The sequence below is a fragment of the Balaenoptera musculus genome, chromosome 14 (assembly GCF_009873245.2).
Source record: "Balaenoptera musculus isolate JJ_BM4_2016_0621 chromosome 14, mBalMus1.pri.v3, whole genome shotgun sequence".
Taxonomy (NCBI): Eukaryota; Metazoa; Chordata; class Mammalia; order Artiodactyla; family Balaenopteridae; genus Balaenoptera; species Balaenoptera musculus.
In genome coordinates, this window is record NC_045798.1 from 15,490,406 (window position 1) to 15,510,051 (window position 19,646).

The following is a 19,646-nucleotide window of genomic DNA, read 5'->3' on the forward strand; positions in this document are numbered from 1 at the left end:
TGTATGGTAGGATGTTTCCGGGCATCCCTGGCCTCTACCTACTATTACCCCCTACTTGTGACAATCAGAAATGTCTCCATACATTGCTAATGTGTGTGTGTGGCGGGGGAATCACCCCGGCTGAGAGCCACAGAACTAATGCATGCATTGCAAGCACCAGTCATATATTATACAGTTAAAATAAAAACCAGTAGCTATTTTGATAACAATGATACAATTAAAAAAGTTCTTCTTGATGAGTTGAGAAAGTTAATAGATTCTCCAGCCTTCAAAATAAATATGGGAGAGAATGACAAGATGTTAATAATTGTCAAAGCTGAGTGATCAACACAAGGAAGTTCATTTATATATTCTCTCTACGTTTGAGCGTGTTTGAAAATATCTGTGATAAAAAGTTAAGCCAAAAAGAAAAAAAATAAAACATATAATGCTTAAGACAGCCAAATGGTAACATCTCATTTGGAATTTCCTTTTCTGTCTTCCCACTACTGAGATTTAAAAGTGAAATTAATCCCCAGATCTGGAGGAAACTTAAAAAAAAAATCTCGCAGGAAGTTTGCTGGGCAGAGCACTACAGGCTTAGCAGCAAAGAATGGTGCTCACTTTTTACTGCCTAATTTTAAGAAGATATTGATGCACAGGGGCCTGCCCTGGATTGTCCTGGTGATTCCTGAAGGAAGTAAATTGATGGGTTGCCATTCAGTGGGTTAGTTTGGAGGCAAACTTGATTGAGACCAGAATACGGCAGTTTGAGGAAGGAACCTGCTGCTGTTTTCAAGTTCAAAGGTCTGCTGTTAGATCTGCTGAGTGTTTGCTTTTCTTTTGGTCCTCCTCAGCGGAAATGGGAATGTTTATAAATAGGAACTGTAACAGGCTAGTTCTGACCGTTTTGAATTGGGAGTTCAGAATGAGTGTTTTTGCTGTGTGATTCCGGACATCACTTAAAAAAATATTCTAGTCTCTTCCCCTTCCTCCCCAAATACCTAAATCTAGGAGAATAATAAGAGTGATATGGGCAAATCTAGATGACCTGGCACACTAACTCTTTATAGGTCATTGGAGCTAAGTGCTGCCTAAATACCAGGGCTGGGACATGGAGGAATTGTAGTATGGTGGCTGGGAGCACAGGTCTGGAGTCAGATTGTGTAGTTCAAAGCTTGGCTTTCCAGCTGTGGGTTCTTGGACAAGTAAGTTACTTAACTTCTCTGAGCCTTAAGCACCCCCCTCTGTAATGGGGGATAATAATCCTACTTATCTATTACGAAGTTTTTTTTTTTTAAACTTTTGGGTTTTTTTATTTATTTATTTATTTATTTATTTATGGCTGTGTGTTGGGTCTTCATTTCTGTGCGAGGGCTTTCTCTAGTTGTGGCAAGCGGGGGCCACTCTTCATCGCGGTGCGCAGGCCTCTCACTATCGCGGGCTCTCTTGTTGCGGAGCACAGGCTCCAGATGCGCAGGCTCAGTAACTGTGGCTCACGGGCCCAGTTACTCCGCGGCATGTGGGATCTTCCCAGACCAGGGCTCGAACCCGTGTCCCCTGCATTGGCAGGCAGACTCTCAACCACTGCGCCACCAGGGAAGCCCTATTACGAAGTTTTAATCAGCTTTACTTAAAAATTGCTAGAAGAGCCCCAGCATATAGTAAGCGCTCACTGAGTATTAACTACTATTATTTGAATGGTTGTATATATATATATTTTTAAGTCTTTAAAACCTCTATGAAACTCACACACAAACAAGGGTTAAGAAGGGTAGAGGGGGAACATATTAGCCATAATCCCAATCTCCAAACATAATTACCCTTAACTTTTCAGTATTTAATGTTGCACAGAATTTTAGTGCTATTATACTGCAATACTCTTTTTTATTGAAATATAATTAACATTACTGTAAGATCCATCATCTTACATGTTAAAGGGTACCATTCTGTGGTTTTTAGTATACTTGTAAGGTTATGCAGCCATCACCACTATCTAATTCCAGACATTTTCATCAGTAGTGGTTGTATTTTGATAATTGTCCTTTTTTTTTTTAATCCCCCAAACCCTAGAAGATGCCACTGATGGAGGAGTTTCTGAGAAGAACCTCTGGGCCAGTGGCTTTGAACTGGAGCTCAAAGCAGAGACTATTTAAAGCTCTGGACATCACATCCTGAGGGCTGTAGGAGAGGAGAACATGGCCGTGAGTTTAGATGATGACGTTCCCCTCATCCTGACCTTGGATGAAGGTGGCAGCACCCCGCTGGCTCCCTCCAACGGCCTGGGCCAAGAGGATCTGCCCAGCAGAAGTAAGATGGTAGGGTGGGCTGGGGGAGGGGGTGCAGCTTTTCTGTTTCAGGGGGCGAGTTGTGGGCTTGGTGGTCTGATGGTAGATGCATGTACCTGAATGCCTGACCCGATGTTTGACTCCCAAGTTCTGACACAGAAACTACTGAGAGACTAATCCTGTGGGGTCCTAATCCTGCACCCTCAATTTAGGGGTGCTTTCCGGGACTAGCCTGCCCTGCTTCCCTCAGCGCCTCTCCTCTCTTGCACCTGTGGTACCCTGGTTTTGTTCATGGATGCTTGGTGGGGACCTCAGGCAAACCTTCTCCTTGGCTAGCTTCCCTGCCCCATTCCTTGTTAAAAAAAGAAACAGATTTCAACATTGGCCTCTGTCTGCCTGATCCTTGGCAGGAAAGTGGAGTTGACTGCTTCTCCCCACTGGCACTCAGTCCCTGTACTGCCCAGGACAGGGTGGAAGCGGGCAAGCATTTGTCGTGATCCATTGATTTGAGGGTTTGGGGTTTTGCTTCGTCTTCCTCTAAACCAAAACCCAGCAGCACAAAGTGAACCCACGAGAGGTTGTGAGCTTTAAATTTTTTAGATTTTAAGTGTGTTTCTGGCAGAATGAGAGGTCTTAAAAACCTTTCTTGTCCCAAAGCCATTTGCTTCGTTTGCTCAGACCTTGGGTCCAAGAGAGGCTTAAAATAACTTGCCTTTTACGGAGGGTCCTAAGATGTCAGGGACTAGTGCTTTAGGGTCTCCTTAGCAGATGGAAATTCTACCCACAGGCCATACTGCTGAGCCAGGGTTATTGCTCGGGTCCAGGGAAAGATAAGCCTGGCTCTCCCATCTCCTTTGTCCAGAGAGAACACAGTTGGCTTGCAGGAAGCTTAACAGCCTCCCCTTGGAAGCGGCGAAGGACAGCGTTGTTCCCGTGGATGGGAGTGCAGTGGGAGGCCTGGCCCCCTCTAAACTGGCCTCTCTTTGCTTTAGCGTGTTCACCCATCCAGAGTGGCAGAGTTGGGCGATCGAGGAAGGTTAGAAAGTGGACCAGATTTTTCCCCTAAGTGCCATTCAGGACCAAGAAATCAGTGGCTGTGATTTCAGGCCCACTTCTTAAATACCCTAGAGTTGGCAAGCTACGTGTCAGGCTCTTTCTTACCTGTTATCCTAACTAAGATCCTTTTTGCAAGGTAGACAGTATTATCCCTATTTTACGGAGGAGAAAACTGTGAGTCAGAGAGGTTAAGGAACTCGCCTGATGTCACACAGCCAAGCAAGCGGTTGAGCAGAGATTTGAACCCGGGACTGACCCCAAAGTTCCTTCCTCTCCTCTTCTTCCCTTTTTCCTCCTCCCCCCCTCCTCCCTCTCCTTTTCCTTCTTCACAAGCCCTTAATGAGTGTGAGTGCTGGTCCTTAGCATTTGCATATATTATTTCATCATATAACCTCAAGGTGGAGTTACTGTTATTATCCATATTTACTGGGGAAGCAAAGCCTCAGAGAGGTTAAGTAACTTGTCCAAGGTCACACAGCTAGCAAGCAGCAGTGTCTCTCTGATCTTCCCTCTAACGCCACCATGTAAGGTGCTTTGGGGAAAGGGATGTAAATGAATGTGACATTGTCTCAGCTTCAGAGCAGGATACCCCCTAGTGAGGGGAACGGTTAAGTCCATCGCCAGTGAGGGAATGGACTGGAGGGAGGGTGGTTGACATGCAGAGGGTATGGATCATTCTGGAAATAGCCAGGCTCAAGGTTCTAAATTGGACTCCTGATCATTGTCGTGGGTGCCACTTTTAAGTCCTCCCACAGTATCAGAGTTGATGACAGGCTGTCCAGCTCTCCTGAAGGATCAAAGTGGGAAGAGCAGCCTAGTTCTTCGTCAAGATCAGGTTTTGAAACGATGACGGTGCTTGATGATAGGGAAATAGGCCAAGTAGACAATAAAACTAACCTTGGATAGGCCGCTAGTAAGGCCATTCATTTCTTGGCGAAGTCGGTGGCTCATTTTAGTTCGTTTAAGAAAAACAAAATAAACAACTGATGGGGTCCAGGGAAACTGTGCTTTCTGCGAAGTGCACTAGTGCCTCAGTTTCCTATCTCATCCTCTTCCTGTGATATTTGCTAAAATTTCTAAGAACTAATGGCTATAACCCACCAAGCCTGGCTAGGAAAAACAGTAGTGCCTCTTAGAGGAAAGGAGAGATTTCAGAGGAGGCCTGCCTGCTCCATCTCCTCCGTATGGGCCTTTCTTATTTCATGCTTGGATTTTGGCATTGACTTTCTTCCCAAGGTCCCCCCTGCCCGCTTCTCTGAGCAGTCCGTCTAAAACACAAATCTGACCTGGTATGGGCGTACCTTGTTTTACTGCACTTCACAGATACTGCGTTTTTTTACAAATCGAAGGTTTGTGGCAACCCTGCATCGAACAAGTCTCTCAGCACCAGTTTTCACAACAGCATTTGCTCACTTCCTGTCTCGGTGTCACATTTTGGTAATTCTTGCAATATTTCAAACCCTCTACTAGCAAAAAGATTACGATTCACTGAAGGCTCAGATGATGGTTAGCATTTTTTTTTTTTTTATAAATTTATTTATTTTATTTATTTACTTTTGGCTGCGTTGGGTCTTCGTTGCTGCGTACGGGCTTTCTCTAGTTGCGGTGAGCGGGGGCTACTCTTCATTGCGGTGTGTGGGCTTCTCATTGCGGTGGCTTCTCTTGTTGCAGAGCACGCGCTCTAGGCGCGCGCGGGCTTCAGTAGTTGTGGTGCGTGGGCTTCAGTAGTTGTGGCTCGTGGGCTCTAGAGCGCAGGCTCAGTAGTTGTGGTGCACGGGCTTAGTTGCTCCGCGGCATGTGGGATCTTCCCAGACCAGGGCTTGAACCCATGTCCCCTGCATTGGCAGGCAGATTCTTAACCACTACGCCACCAGGGAAGTCCCATGGTTAGCATTTTTTAGCAACAAAGTATTTTTTCATTAAGGTGTGTGCATTGTTTTTTAGCATAATGCTATTGCACACTTAATAGACTACAGTATAGTGTAGACATAACTTTTATATGCACTGGGAAACCAAAAACTTCATGTGACTCACTTTATTGCGCTATTCATCTGATCGCAGTGGTCTGGAGCTGGACCTGCAATATCTCTGAGGTCTGCCTGTAATTTCCCCAGCTCGCCGACCCCAGGACCTTCCTGTCCCTTACAGGATGACGGCCGAGCTCCTTAGCCAGCATATGTGTGTTCTAGTGCCTTCTTGCCTGACCAGTCCCATTTCCTGCTTTAACCCACAATTCTAGTTCTCTGAATCCCCAGTACATTCTTAAACCTCTCCGCCTTGCTGGTAACTGTCTGGCATGCTTTCCCCAGGCTCTTGTTCACTCATGAGCTTCAGTTCTGTCTTGACAATCCTGCTGATAATCCCATCTCTTTGAAACCTTCACTGAACCTCCTATTCCCGATGGGGCTAATTACTGACTGCCCTTTTCTGCTTTGGTATCTGGTCTAGGCTTCTGTTATTACAGCTACTTACTGTGCGGAAATGACTTCTTTAACCATCTGATCACCTCCAAGGCCCCAGGTGTTCATTCATCTGTGCATCACCTAGCTTGCTGTCTACTGTATGCAGGCACTCAACAAGTCATGGTCCAAATAAACCTAGTTGGGCCTCTGAGGCCTGGTAGCTCATGGGAGGGGCTGTCTGAGGGCCCCGTCAGAGGTGGGCGGCAGCCCCTCCTGCCTCTGTTCACCCGTGGCTGGAGTCTCATCACTCCCAGCACAGCTGATTGTCCTGGGGGCTGCCATCCTTGCCCCCCGGTCTGTGGCTGATAGAAACCCTTGAGGTGTTAAGGCGTTGGCAGTATGCAGACAGAAGGGAAGAGAAAAAAAAGTTTTTATAAAAACAAAATCCTTGAAAAATAGCATTTCTCTAAAGAAAACTAAATGCAGGGTACTTAACAATAGTCTTTAAAAAGTAAGAAAGTTTCTGTTATCATTTTTATAAATAAAACATACAAGTTCCAATTTAAAAAAACGAAAAAAGAATGTAGACAGAGGCCTTCAGCAGAATTGGCAGCTATGTGGGCACGACCGCCACTGAGAACTAAGCCAGCTCTCTGAGGGTGTGTGCCTTGATTGAGCCTGGGCCTCCGCCCTGACCCAGCAGCTGTCACTGGTGCCTTCCTCTGGCTATGTACCACACACTCCCTGTCTTAGTGTGCTCGGGCTGCCATGACAAAATTCCACAGAAGGGGGCGGGGGGGGTACTTCAGCAATGGAAATGTATTGTCTCACAGTTCTGGAGGCTGGAAGTCCAAGATCAAGGTGTCAGCAGGGTTGGTTTGTCTTAGGCCTCTCTCCTTGGCTCTTGGACAGTTGCCTTCTCACTGTGTCCTCAGCTTGTGTGTCTGTGTCCTAATCTCTTATAAAGATAACAGTCCTATTGGATTAGGGCTCACCCATATGACCTCATTTTACCTTAATTACCTCTTTAAAGGCTCTGTCTCTGAATACAGTCACATTCTGAGGCCCTGGGGGTTGGGACTTCAACATAGAAATTTTAGGGGGACACAATTCAGCCCATAACACTCCTGCCCTTTCCTTAGATGCGGTCCCCAGGAATCTGGCTGTGCCACCTGTGCCCTTTGACCCTATGCTAGGGATGATCAACGCTGGGGAATTATCCCTAAAGGAAACTGGAGGGTTTGGATTTTTTTTTTCCTTATATGGGAAAGGATGGATTTTATCCAGGACTCAGACATCTCTGGGCTATAAGAGTAGCTGCTGAAATGCTAATGTATGACTCACAGGCAGGGATGTCAGGTTGATAAAGGAGGCAGGTATGAGCAAAGGTATTTAAAGCATGGAATTAGGAATAACCTTGAAAATAGTCAGTGGGGTTGGCGTTTGACAGTGCAGTTTAGAGATAGCCGGCTGTCTGCATTGCGCATCAGTCAGCGGTCTGGACCATCTCTAGACCATAGAGCCTGAATGTTGTGAGCGATACGAGGGATTTTCCAGGGGAATTCTGTTCACACTCAGCTTTTGCCTTCTCACTGCCTTTAAACCCAACAACTGCCTAAGATGGGCCTGTACTATCGGCCTTTTCTGGGTGATAAAAGGATTGTGGGCAAGGCGGTGGCTGAGGCTTGAGCAGGGCACTTTGTCTCATGCACTACCTTGGTGCTGGTGGTTCATGGCTTTCTGGTGACAGGCCATGCAGGGATAAGGCCTAAGGTGATAGAGCAGAGGACCCCCTCTCCCTCCTTTGCCCCGATGCCTAATGTATCATCAGGAGTTAACCTGGGATCCAGTACAAGGTGGAGGGCCACTGCCCATTTGCAGGGGCCAACACATGGCAGGCACCCTGGCTCCTTTTCCAGAGTTTTCCTGCAGGCAGAGCCAGCTGGCACCTGTCTCGGTCAAGGTGGGCCAGAGCTGTTGGCCTCAGGGCAGATGTAGCCAACACGAGCTGGGATAGAGCAGTGGGGCTGTATTCCCAGGGGTGACCAACCCCAAGGTAGGTGCTCCATCACAGAAATCTGTGTCTGTTGTTCTCTCTCTGACCAAGCTTCCCCAGCATACTTGCCAAACGATAAATAAAGCCCAAGGACTTGGGTCGCTTTTGTCACTGGTAATACCCTGGGTGGTGGAATGGTTAAGCATTCGGGGTCTGGAGTCGAGCTGCAGGCTTCCAATCCTAGCTGAGTATGGAACTTAGCGTCTCTAAGCCTCAGCCTCCTCGTCTGTAGGGTGGGATCATGATAGTATCTTCCAGTAGAGTTATCGTGGGGATTTAGTGAGATCACGTGTGTGATGCCCATGGTAAGTGCTCAGCCCCAGTCACAGGCGTGATCGTCATGACCAGAGACTAGGTTCTTCTCTGGAAGGTCATAGTGCCTCAGCGGGGCTGCTGAACCCAGGCCAGGATCTGAACCCTCTTTTGGCCCACTCCTGGCACAGCAGGTGGTCACTGCCGAGCTGGGAAGCAAAAGCAGCATGGCAGCTGGAGACCGAACAGCAGTTAGACTGTCACAGCTTCCCAGGGAGCTTGGGCATTTGACTCCGCCGGAGTTGGTGCCCTGGCTTTCCTAGGGCCTCGCCAAGGCAGAATGCCTGTGTCACCAGGCCGGCGGAGGCACCAGTTAAAATGAGCAAGCATCCGGCCTGCTGGGTTCCAGCCTCGTGACCCACACTTGAAGCCTTTCACTTCCTCCACCCTCCGAGTCTTCATGGGGGGATCCTGTCTGTTGCCTCAGGGCCCCTGCCGTGAAATGCCATCTCTCCCCTCCGCACGCCGAAAGCTACCGTGTCAAAATGGCAGTTGTGGCAGCTGGGTGCAGGCTGGAGCGGCTGCCGAACTGCTGTTTACCCATTGCCTTAGGGGGTCCAAGTTCCCATTTGCTCCAGGAGCGCTCCGTGAGGCAGAACACTCAACTTCTCAGCCTCCGAGTCGGGGAGGGAACATGGGAGGGCTCTGATGGCCCCCGGCTGCAGTGCCCGCCCCCGGGGCTGCCTTGCGGATCACAGCACGGTGGCCCTGGAAGGAAACCCAGAGGAGGCACCAAGCGATCAAGCCCACGGGAGGGACATTGGTCCCAAGACCACCCCCATCCCACCTTCATGCTCAGGGAGTCCACAGGACTCCCTTTGCTGGGTGACTTCCCTGATTTGGACATTTCCTGACTCTCCCTTCTCTCCCCATCAGTCCAAGCTGAGTAAGGTCATTCACAATAAAAATAATGGCTCGGGACTTCCGTGGTGGTGCAGTGGTTGAGAATCCACCTGCCAGTGCAGGGGACATGGGTTCGATCCCTGGTCCGGGAAGATTCCCACATGCTGCGGAGCAACTAAGCCTGTGCGCCACAACTACTGAGCCTGCGCTCTAGAGCCCATGAGCCACAACTGCTGAAGCCTGGGCGCCTAGAGCCCGTGCTCTACAATAAGAGAGCCACCACAATGAGAAGCCCACGCACCGCAACCAAGAGTAGCCCCCGCTCGCCACAACTAGAGAAAGCCTGCACGCAGCAACGAGGACCCAATGCAGTCAAAAAAAAAAAAAAATAATAATAATAATAATGGCTCATGGGTATTGAGCCCCTATCACGTGCCAGGCAGTGTCTGAAAGTACTTTACATGTACCATCTCAGTCATTGGGTCCTCCTAGCGGATCTGTGTGGTCGGTTCAGCATCTGCATCTGACGGAAGAGGAAACTGACACTCTGAGAGGTTGAAACTTACCCAGGGTCACACAGCCAGGAAGTGTTGGCCGCAGCATTGGAACCCAGGTCTTCTGATTCGGGAACTCAGGTTCTGAGCTGATGTGCTGCACTCCAGGAAGTAAAGCTTTGTGAAAGAGGTAGAACTTTAGGCCAGAGTTTCTTTTCCAAAAGGAAGTTGGTTTCTACGATATCTTTACCTTCATCTCTTTTTTTTTCAGTTAAACTTTTATTTCCTGCAAGGCATGTTATTCTCAATTGGAGCTCCATACCTGGAACTCCCTTTCGTGTTATAAAAACAGCAAAACTTACGGGGATTTCATTGTACACGTGGTATCGGGTCATCACTGAGAAACTAGAAAAGACGGGCAAGTGAAAAAACAACACACCACAAAGGACAGCCACGACTTCATGCAGCTTTCTCCTCAGTGTACGCCCTTTTCTAATGCACAGGCATTTGGCTAAATTTTACATCATGGTGGGTGGAACAAGACAGTTTGGGCTGAAAATGGGAACTCATAGAAGTCAAGATTTGGGAAAGGAAGGGCAAAAGAGGACCAGCCTCGGAGCAGGGCACGAGACTCAAAAGGCCAGCTGGGGTGGCCGAGGAGGGCCACCCCCCGAGGTCACTGGTTCCCAGGGGCAGGTGACCCCCTATCATCACTTGCCTGGAGGGTATCCCTGGACAGGAGAACTGATTCAGGCCATCAGTGCTGGGGTTGCCTTTTGCACTGGTGACCCCCTTTGCTGTGTTTGCTTTTTATTGGAGGTACTTATCTACTCATAAAAACGTATGGCTCTCTCTCTACTCAAAGCACTTGTGAGGCTGTGGTTCAGCCGAAGTGACCTTGTAGGAAGTGCCTGAGCACGTGGCTGCCCTGGGCCCGGGGGGGCCTGGGACACGCTGGGGAGCGCACGTGCTGTCTGGTGGGCTGGCTGATACTTCCCTCTGGCCATCCGTTACCATGTAGGCTCACGGGCTGCTTGTGACTACATTTTCCAGTGTTTCCAGAAAAATCAAAACCTACGCTTTTCATCGGAAGCCTTCTGACTTTTAGATATCAGCAACCGTTTCACATTTCTCAAACAGCCAGCTGAGTAAAATCTAGTCAGCGGCTGCTACTTTACGACATAGAACCTACCTGTTCAGCCTTTGTTTTCTGTTCAGAACGAACTCCTTCAAAAGAAGGAAACAGTACAGAACCAACGGACGTGCTCTCCATGGCCTCGGAGAGGTTCTTCACCTTTGGATGCCGTTCCATGAGATTCAGAACTGGCTGGGGGAACTTGTCTCTGCCTCTGCGTGCTTCACCTAAAGAAAGACCAGATTTCGGGACTTCCCTGGCGGTCCAGCGGGTTAAGACTCCGTGCTTCCGCCGCAGGGGGCGCGGGTTCGATCCCTGGTTGAGCCAGGCCTGGCAGGTGAGGTGGGAGGACAGAGCAGGTGGGCGCATCTCCCGGGATCCCCTTCATCTTTCCTTTCTGTTTATTCCTTGCTTCCTCTGGGTTGCAATTCACCTGATACTCTCTCTGCGGGAGTTCCCTTTGCTCCTTCTTTCTTACCTGCATCCAACTTTACGACTGTCTTCTCTTTTTTTCTAAAGATTTATTTTATTATTTATTTATTTATTCATGGCTTTGTCAGGTCTTAGTTGCGGCACATGGGCTCTTCGTTGCGACACGCAGGCTCTCTCGTTGAGGCGTGCAAGCTCCGTAGTTGTGGCGCGCGGGCTTAGTTGCCCCACGGCATGTGGGATCCCAGTTCCCTGACCAGGGATCGAACCCGCGTCCCCTGCATTGGCAGGTGGATTCTTTACCACTGGACCACCAGGGAAGTCCCTCTTCTCTTTTCTTAGCTATTTGATCATGGGACTCTTTTTTTTTTTGGCTTTGACTTTGAGATGTGTAATAAAGATTCAAGTGGGCATTAGAAGTTTAAAAATAAGTAATAGTTTCATAACTAGTCGTCTTCTAATTCTTTTTTTTTCTTGAATCGTTGTCATCTTGTCAACTGAAAAGCTAAGTAGAGTTTTTCAACTGGCCAGCATGGATTTCTTCAGAGCTTAGAACAGCTGTTGCGGAGGTCACAGAAACGTAGCAGATCTAGTTATGGCTCGTGAAGGATTTATGGTCTGGTTGGCAATAAGACAGACGAGTATATGACGTGCTACTTTTGTGGCTTTTATTGTAACCGTGGAAGGATTTAGAGGAGGAGAGAGTAAGGATGGGCAGGGGAGGTGGAAGCGCTTTCCCAAGGAGGTGAAATATTGGGGCAGGAGATGGAGTCAGTCTGCTTGATTTGGGGAGGGAGAACATCAGGAAAGGCTTTAGAGAGATTAAGCTTGATTGTGCTCAGTGTTTAAAGAGCAGACGAACAGGAAGCAGGAAGTGGAAGCTGGAAGTGAAAGACCATCTCAGGGAAAGGAGCAGGGGAGCAGAGGTGTAGAAGAGTCGGAGTGGACAGGTGCGTGTGGTTGGCGCTTTGACTGGTGGGTGGGGAGGAGAGATCGGATCCAGATCTTGGGGTGTCTCTCCGCCTCCAGGGCCATGCTGAGGAGTGGGGCTTCATCCTGGGGGTGATGCAGAAGTCCCAGAGTGCCTTAAGCAGGGGAGTGACACGGTCACGTTTCAGGGAGTGTCTGCAAATTCACTCAGGCTGCCCTGCAAAGAGTGGTTGGAAATGGGTGGCAAGACCAGGTGGCAGGGGGGTGGCCTAGGCACATGATGGGACCTGTTTTGTTCGGCCTGAATGGTATTTTAAGCAGGTATTATGCTTGTTCACAGCACAAGGGCTCAGCACCTGCCGTCTCACACACCCCAGCTTCCCACATTTGCTACCTGCCTGGTGCCTGCAGGCATTTGAGTTTGTAGCCCTGGCAGTAAATTCTGATAGGACGGCACTGTGGCAGGAGTTGAGAACACAAAAGACGATGAAGGCTCACCTGAGGGAGTAGATCAGCGTATGGGCAGGTGGAGTTTTGTTTTTTTTTTTTGGCTACATGGGGTCTTCGTTGCTGTGCACGGGCTTTCTCTAGTTGCTTTGAGCGGACTTTTATTGCGGTGGCTTCTCTTGTTGCGGAGCACGGGCTCTAGGCACGTGGGCTTCAGTAGCTGCGGCACGTGGGCTCAGTAGTTGTGGCTCGTGGGCTCTGGAGTGCAGGCTCAGTGCTTGAGGCGCACGGGCTTAGCTGCTCCGCGGCATGTGGGATCTTCCTGGACCAGGGCTCAAACCCATGTCCCCTTCATTGGCAGGCGGATTCTCAACCACTGCACCACCAGGGAAGTCCCAGGTGGAGTTTTAGGCACAGGTGGGAGTTGGGGATGCTGGGGACAGGACCGAATGCCTGGGCAGAGGGAAAGAGGGGGTACGAGCCTCCCCATGCAGGCCAGAGATGAGAGAGCGCTGGGGCAGATGGGGTCTGGGGCGTGGTTCAGAGCACACGACGAGTTTGAGTCTAGCCCTGCCATTTGCTGCCGTGGGACCTTGGGTGCTTGACATAACGTCCCTTAGCTTCGGTTTCCTCATCCGTAAAAGGAAACTAATACCAATACTACCTTAGAGGGCTGTCCCAAGGTTGAACCAAGACAGCGTACCTCAAACAGGCACATTGCCTGGCTTATAGCAGAAGGAGCACTTGGGGGGATGTTAGCCGTTTTCATTAGGGGGGGTGGTCAGAGCAGGTAGACCTATTTTATGGAGAGCCTGGAATGCTGACAGCATTTTATTTATTATTTTTTTCTTAAAAAGAATTTTTTTTTAATTTTTGGCCGTGCCACGCAGCTTGCGGGATCTTAGTTCCCCTACCAGGGCTCGAACCCGGGCCCATGGCAGTGAAAGCGCCGAGTCCTAACTACTGGACCACCAGGGAATTCCCCAGACAGCAGTTTAGAGTTGGTGGAATAACCAGAAAGTGACGTGATGAGAACGTTTCTTCCAGCTGAATTCTTTCCAACTCCGGAGGCCATCTCTCTCCACCGTGATAGACCTTAGAGACCTGCCTTAGAGACCCTGGGGTGGGTCAGTCCTGAATAAGGATGGCATTTTGCTCTGGAGATTGGGAGGTGGGTGGAGAGGAAACTCCCAGCATGTCCTATAGTGGCAGGAGTCAGACTGGGCCTCTTTTTTAAAAAAATTAATTAATTTTATTTTTTATTTATTTTTGGCTGTGTTGGGTCCTTGTTGATGCACATGGGCTTTCTCTAGTTGCAGTGAGTGGGCTTCTCATTGTGGTGGCTTCTCTTGTTGGGAGCACGCGCTCTAGAGCGCAAGCTCAGTAGTTGTGGTGCACGGGCTTAGTTGCTCCGCAGCATGTGGGATCTTCCCGGACCAGGGATCGAACTGGTGTCCGCTCCATTGGCAGATGGATTCTTAACCACTGCACCACCAGGGAAGTCCCAGACTGGGCATCTTTCTCTCTTTCTTTCCGTCTCTTGAAGCTCAGTGCAGTTCTTGCCTCACCCTAGGCACTCAGGAAACATCTGGACAATATGGAACCCGTGAGTCCTTTCGTGAGTTCGCCTGGCTTGGGATATATGTGTAGGAGGGTGTGTCTCAGATTAGTAACGTCAGGAGCTGTATCTGGCAAGGAGAAAGTAATTAGTGAAAGAAAAGCAGAGATTGGAGTGAATATGCTCTGCTGCCAAGCTCTTAGGATCAGAAAGGACCTATTCTCCCGATTTAAAAAGGCACGGCTTCTAAGTGTATCCAGCAGATAAGTTTCTGCTTTGTTGCAGTGCACTGACACAGCCCTCTAAACAATCCATCCTGCTGGAGAGTTGATCAGGAAGTTCTCAATCTGCTCAGCCAGGAAGCATAGATCTAACTCTCTCTATCCTCTTTCATGATAATTCCCGGATGGCTGGTATTTCCATTCAGTGGAGAAAAGGAGGGTTGAATTCTGTTCTCATAACCACCCTCCGTGGACTGAGGAATTGTCATCTTGGATTACAACTGGGGTGTTTGGATGACAAACTAAAAATATTTTTTTTTTTAGGTCTCTTTCCCTGTGTATGTTAGCTATAGCACAAGCAAGCGCATGATACGGTAGCAGCATCTTTTTTTTTTTTTAAAGGCATGATTTAGGGGCTTTGTTTTTCCCTGGAAGACTCAGTTATGTTTAGGGAGTCTCCTAGGTGAACGTTTGGTGACTTCAGCCTGCATTTGGAACAACACTAGCAAATATCTCCCATGAGTGCTCTGTGGGCTCCACCCCTGCACCCTGGCCCAACAATTAATCCAGGAGCTACAAATCAGAGCATCCTTTATGTTACCTTAAAGTAGAAGTCTTCCCCAGAGCCATTCTTGCTACTCTCTCATTGGAGGCAGTAAGCACTATTACAACTGATTGCAGTTGGAAACACTGTGTACAGTAATGTTAACATAAGCGGTTGCTCCTACGAGCCCTTGTGAAGTAACAGTATTTATCCCCATTTTTCAGATGTGCAAGTCGAGGGGTAGGGAGGGAAGTGACCTGCATAGGCAGACAGTGGAGCAGTGGGCCTCGTTCATCGTCAGTGTTGGTGGGCTGCTGTGTGCCCAGCACACCCCTGTGGAAGGCAGCTTTGTGGGTCCCTCTTGCTCTCGGATCGCAGACCTGCCACCTCTGTTTTCAGGCCTCGCCCAGAGGGAACATTTCTCCATGCAAACTCTAGTGGCTTTGAAACTTTCATTAACTTCAGAGTATAGATAAGGAAACCATAAACTCAGACCCGTTCACTTGGTGAGGGTTAGGCCAAGTTCTTGGATCAAATGAAAATGAAGACCTTGAATGCCAAGGCCTCTGATCCACCCTCCCAGCCTGGCCCCCATCCACGTGGCAGTGGCCCCAGCACTTTCCAGGCCATGAGAAATTCCACCTCAGTTATACCCCTGGCTGATGGGCCTTCATTCTTTCACTACGCCTCCCAGAAATCAGAACCAATAAGCAAAAGTCTTAAACGTAGGGCTGTTCATACCATCTCATTTATTTATTTATTTTTTGGCTGTGCCACGCGGCATACGAGATCTTAGTTCCCCGACCAGGGATCGAACCCGTGCCCCCTGCATTGGGAGCACGGAGCCTTAACCGCTGGACTGCCAGGGAAGTCCCCTATCATCTCCTTTATTTAACAGTCACATAATCTCACATTTTTTTCATTTGAACCACTTTCACTACCAAACCTTCCCGTGGGCTGCCGTCTCTTGTTTCTGATCTATCCCCACTTCATATTTCTTCAGCTGAAGATCTTGTCCTCTGTTTCCATGGAGGCTTCCCTAACCGTCCCTAACCGGTTAGGGTAGCGGCTGCACTTCTACACCTTCGCATCCTCTGAACACACTGCGTGGAGGCCTGCTTGCTCCCTAGCACCTGCACGTGACAGATTTGATTAATGTCTCATGTGCTGAATCAGGGTTTGCTTTGTGCCTGAGCAGGTGCTATTGTTTCGGGTCCTGATGTGCCTCTTTCTGGGAGCACAAGTTTTTGCAGAGTCACAGACCACATCTTTTCTGCACACACCCAGGGCACTTAATAACAGACTCCCATGAAGTAACATATCTGGGAGTGAGTCACTAGGTTCCCAAAACACCCAGGGTCCCAAGTGACTCTTTGTCACAGCTTAACCAGCCCCTGGAACCATCTGGGGTGACCAGGAGACTCATTCACGTGTGATCAGGTCAGAAATAGTCCGGGCGGGCCCTGGCCCCTGCTTCCCCTAGGAGCAGCCTACTTTGGGGATGTCTTTGGTCTCTGCTTTTGGAGTTCTCCGGGGTCCACACGTCTCATAATTGCCGTGTCAGCCCGGGGTGGTGTGGTCCCACCTTCCCTCACATCTGAGCTCGCCCCTCCACCACCCCGCCACTCGTAGGCCACCTCTCCCTCTTGTTAATCTCTCTTTTTGTTAGACTGGGATTTTATTTATTTGTTTTTTCTTATTCTTTGAGCTCTTGCTGGAAATCAGCTCGGGCAGAGTGACTGTGCTTGGCGCTGGCTAAAGGCTTGGAGCCACTCCAGGCTGCCGGATGCGTTGGCTTTCACTTGTGGGTGGTCGTCGACAAGCGTGACGCCTTTTCTCTGTGGCACCCCAGGGTCCCCTCTTCTTGCCGGCTCGGCTGTTCGCACTTGGCTGGCCTGCCTTTTTGTTGTGAATGGCAGTTTTTACTGTGCACCCTGGAGCCTGTCTGGTCACCTCGACGGGGCTCAGACTTTCTCAGCTGCAGAGCCTGCTCAGCCTTCAGGCCAGTTGACCTGTTTGCTTTTGCTGCATGTTTTGTGCTGTTTCCTTTTGGAGCTCAGACACTGTCCCAGGGTGGGCAGGGGCTCCCAAGTCTGGAGACGGGGATAGCTTGGGAGAATCCTCAGGTTGTTAGAAATGTGCGTGTGTCGGGCGAGTGATCATACATGCTGATGATGTAGTGTGTTCTGACATTTCTTCAGAGTCTCTTGGTCTATAGCAAAGGATGGGGTCGAATTTCCAGTGTCATCTCTCAGCAGCTGTGCAAACTTGAAGGAGGAGCTAAGCTTCGGTTTCTCCCTGAGTTTCACTTTCTTCATCTGTAAAACGGGGAGAAGAACATCTCCATTCAGGGTTGACATAAAGATTAAACGGGAAATTCCATATAACATCTCCCGGTACCACCTCAGTAAGTGGAAACTCTAACTAATAGTAAAGTATCAGGGTTTCATTTTCAACAAAGTAGCAATGACTCCCTTCCTTGAGCCTCTGAGTAGATAATCTAAGGACTCTCTGAGTTGAGGACTTGAGCTTGCCCTTCCTTTTATTAAATTCTTCCTCTTAAGGAATGTTAGTTGGGTTTTGGATTTTCTTAGGGATGCCGTGGTGGCAAATGGGGGAACCATATGTTAATTTCCTTGACCATCCAGGTGCATTGCAGAGACAATTCAACTGAAGTAGCCCCACCTCCTGCCCACCCTTTAGGATGGCTTTTTGGTTTCCATTGTATTTTTCTTTATTCACAATGCCTCTTTTGCGCTCTCTTCCCCACTCGACAGAAAGGGAACCTTCCTGTAGACTTCCTCCTGACATGTCACTCCCCCAAGGGACCTGTGCCTCCCGGCCATCTCACCCCTTGTTGCTGCTCTTCTGAGTATAGCCACCAGCTCACAGGAGATCCAGATGCCGGGCTGCGGCCAGTGTTCATGGGAGCCGGGTCCAGTCAGTCCCCCAGGCGCTCCCAGGTAGGGGCTAGCGTAGACCTCTGATCAGTAGCCCACCTGGAGAACGAGTCTCATAGCCAGACTTGTTCCTCTGAGCACCACTTATCCGCTGACCCCCTGCAGAGGCCCAGGGAGCGCCAGTGTGCAGTGAAAAATGCCTTTGTCTCCATTTGCTGTTGTACTGCTCCCGTCCCCATCCCTGTACGTTTCACAATTAGCATCTCCAGTGCTTCCAAGTGAATACAGGACAGATGTTCACACAGGTGCTGCACTCTTCACTGGGTAAACAGAGTGGAGTTTGCATGTTTTTCTGTGTGTGTGTGTGTGTGTGTGAAAAGTAGGCCTTTGAGATGGATGTAGTGTTTACAAATGTTTTCTCAAAGCATCCGATGCCCTTTTGCACATGGTTAGGTGCTCAATAAATACTTTGTGATGAGTTATTAGTGGGAATAAAAGCCTTTTGTTTCATAAAAAACCCAGGGGCCCGGGAGCAGGAACTACAATTCCAAGTCAAGCCTTGAAATTCACAGACTAAAGAAGATGGAAATCATTTCCAGCCTCACCAAGAAATTATCTGCCAGCATCTGGCAAACCCCTTCTTCTCTCTGTGCCTTGGCAGAGGGTGGTGGTGGGTTGTGTAGCAGTGGCGAGACGTGGTTCTTCACGTGCAGGGTGGTCAGGACAGTGAGACAGTGGAGATGACCCCCAGCGGCTCCTGGCGAGTTAACTGCTCTGTAAACATGAGCTCACCATGGCTCCTCCAGGGAAAGGACCTTGCCCTTTTGCCTGTGCAGAATGTAGATGGGATGACGGTATAACCGAGAATGCCCTCCTGGCCTGCGTATTTCCGATTGGCACACCTGGTCCAGCTGCTCTGCTGGTAAAACCCAGCAGCTCAAGTCCAGTCTCCTTAACATGGCTTACAGGCCACCCATTGCTCCTGCCTCACAAAAGAGTCAGGCTGCTGGGCTCAAACCCCAGCCTGGCCCCTTTCTTGCTCTGTGACCTTGGGCAAATCACTTAGCCTCTCTGGGCCTTAGTTTCCCTGTCTGGAAACTGGAGATATTAATAGTCTCTAGTTCATGGGGCTTTTTATACTTAAAAGAATTAACAAACGTAAAGCACTGAGTGTGAGCTGTTATTCTTGTTCTCATTCCCACACATCAGCCTTACCTCTGGCTTCAGAATTACCGAACCCTCTGCAGTTTCCCAGACATCGCCTGCTATTTGCTTCTCTGTGCTTTATGCATGACCTTCCTGTTTCTGGAATGTACCCCTCACCCCATCCCCATCCCCCTTTTGAACACCTTTTCATCCCTCATCCTTTCAAAGCCAGCACGGATATCGCCCCTGAATCCCTCTCTGCCTCTTTCCTCCAGCCCCTGTGGACGGTAGTTGTCCTCACATCCTTTTCTAGGCTGTTGTAACTAACAAGTGCCTTTTTTTTTTAAAGAAATTCACGTTCTTTTATTTATTTATTTATGACTGTGTTGAGTCTTCGTTTCTGTGTGAGGGCTTTCTCTAGTTGCGGCAAGTGGGGACCACTCTTCATCGCGGTGCGCGGGCCTCTCACCATCGCGGCCTCTCTTGTTGTGGAGCACAGGCTCCAGACGCGCAGGCTCAGTAATTGTGGCTCACGGGCCCAGTTGCTCCGTGGCATGTGGGATCTTCCCAGACCAGGGCTCGAACCCGTGTCCCCTGCATTGGCAGGCAGATTCTCAACCACTGCGCCACCACGGAAGCCCACAAGTGCCTTTAATGCACCAGAATCACATCCCTTCTTTTGCCTCCTGATTGTGAACTCCGTGAGGGCAAAGTTCATGGTTTTACTTTTTCAAATCCAACACCGAACCCAATGCCTGGTATACAGTAGGTGCTGAGTAAATGTCTCCTCAAATGAAACCATATTTGTTTGTATCTAGAAGGTCAGCCTTTTAAAAACTTTCCCCTCCCCTTTTCTCCCCCAAATAACTGCATGATTTATTAAGACTAGAGACTTGCTCTCAAGGT

The 19,646-nt window shown here is 49.1% G+C and overlaps 1 protein-coding gene across 2 annotated transcripts in view; it reads left to right on the forward strand.

Annotated features, from left to right (window-relative positions):
* TPCN1 (two pore segment channel 1) overlaps window positions 1–19,646 on the forward strand; it is a 62,152-nt gene that overhangs the window by 907 nt on the left and 41,599 nt on the right. The window contains exon 2 of one of the 2 annotated variants that reach the window (XM_036823083.1): window positions 2,053–2,289. In XM_036823083.1, coding sequence (XP_036678978.1) covers window positions 2,178–2,289 — 112 coding nt within the window. In that variant the 5' untranslated portion in view covers window positions 2,053–2,177. The remainder of the gene's footprint in view (window positions 1–2,052; window positions 2,290–19,646) is intronic. The other variant, XM_036823084.1, reaches the window with a different exon arrangement.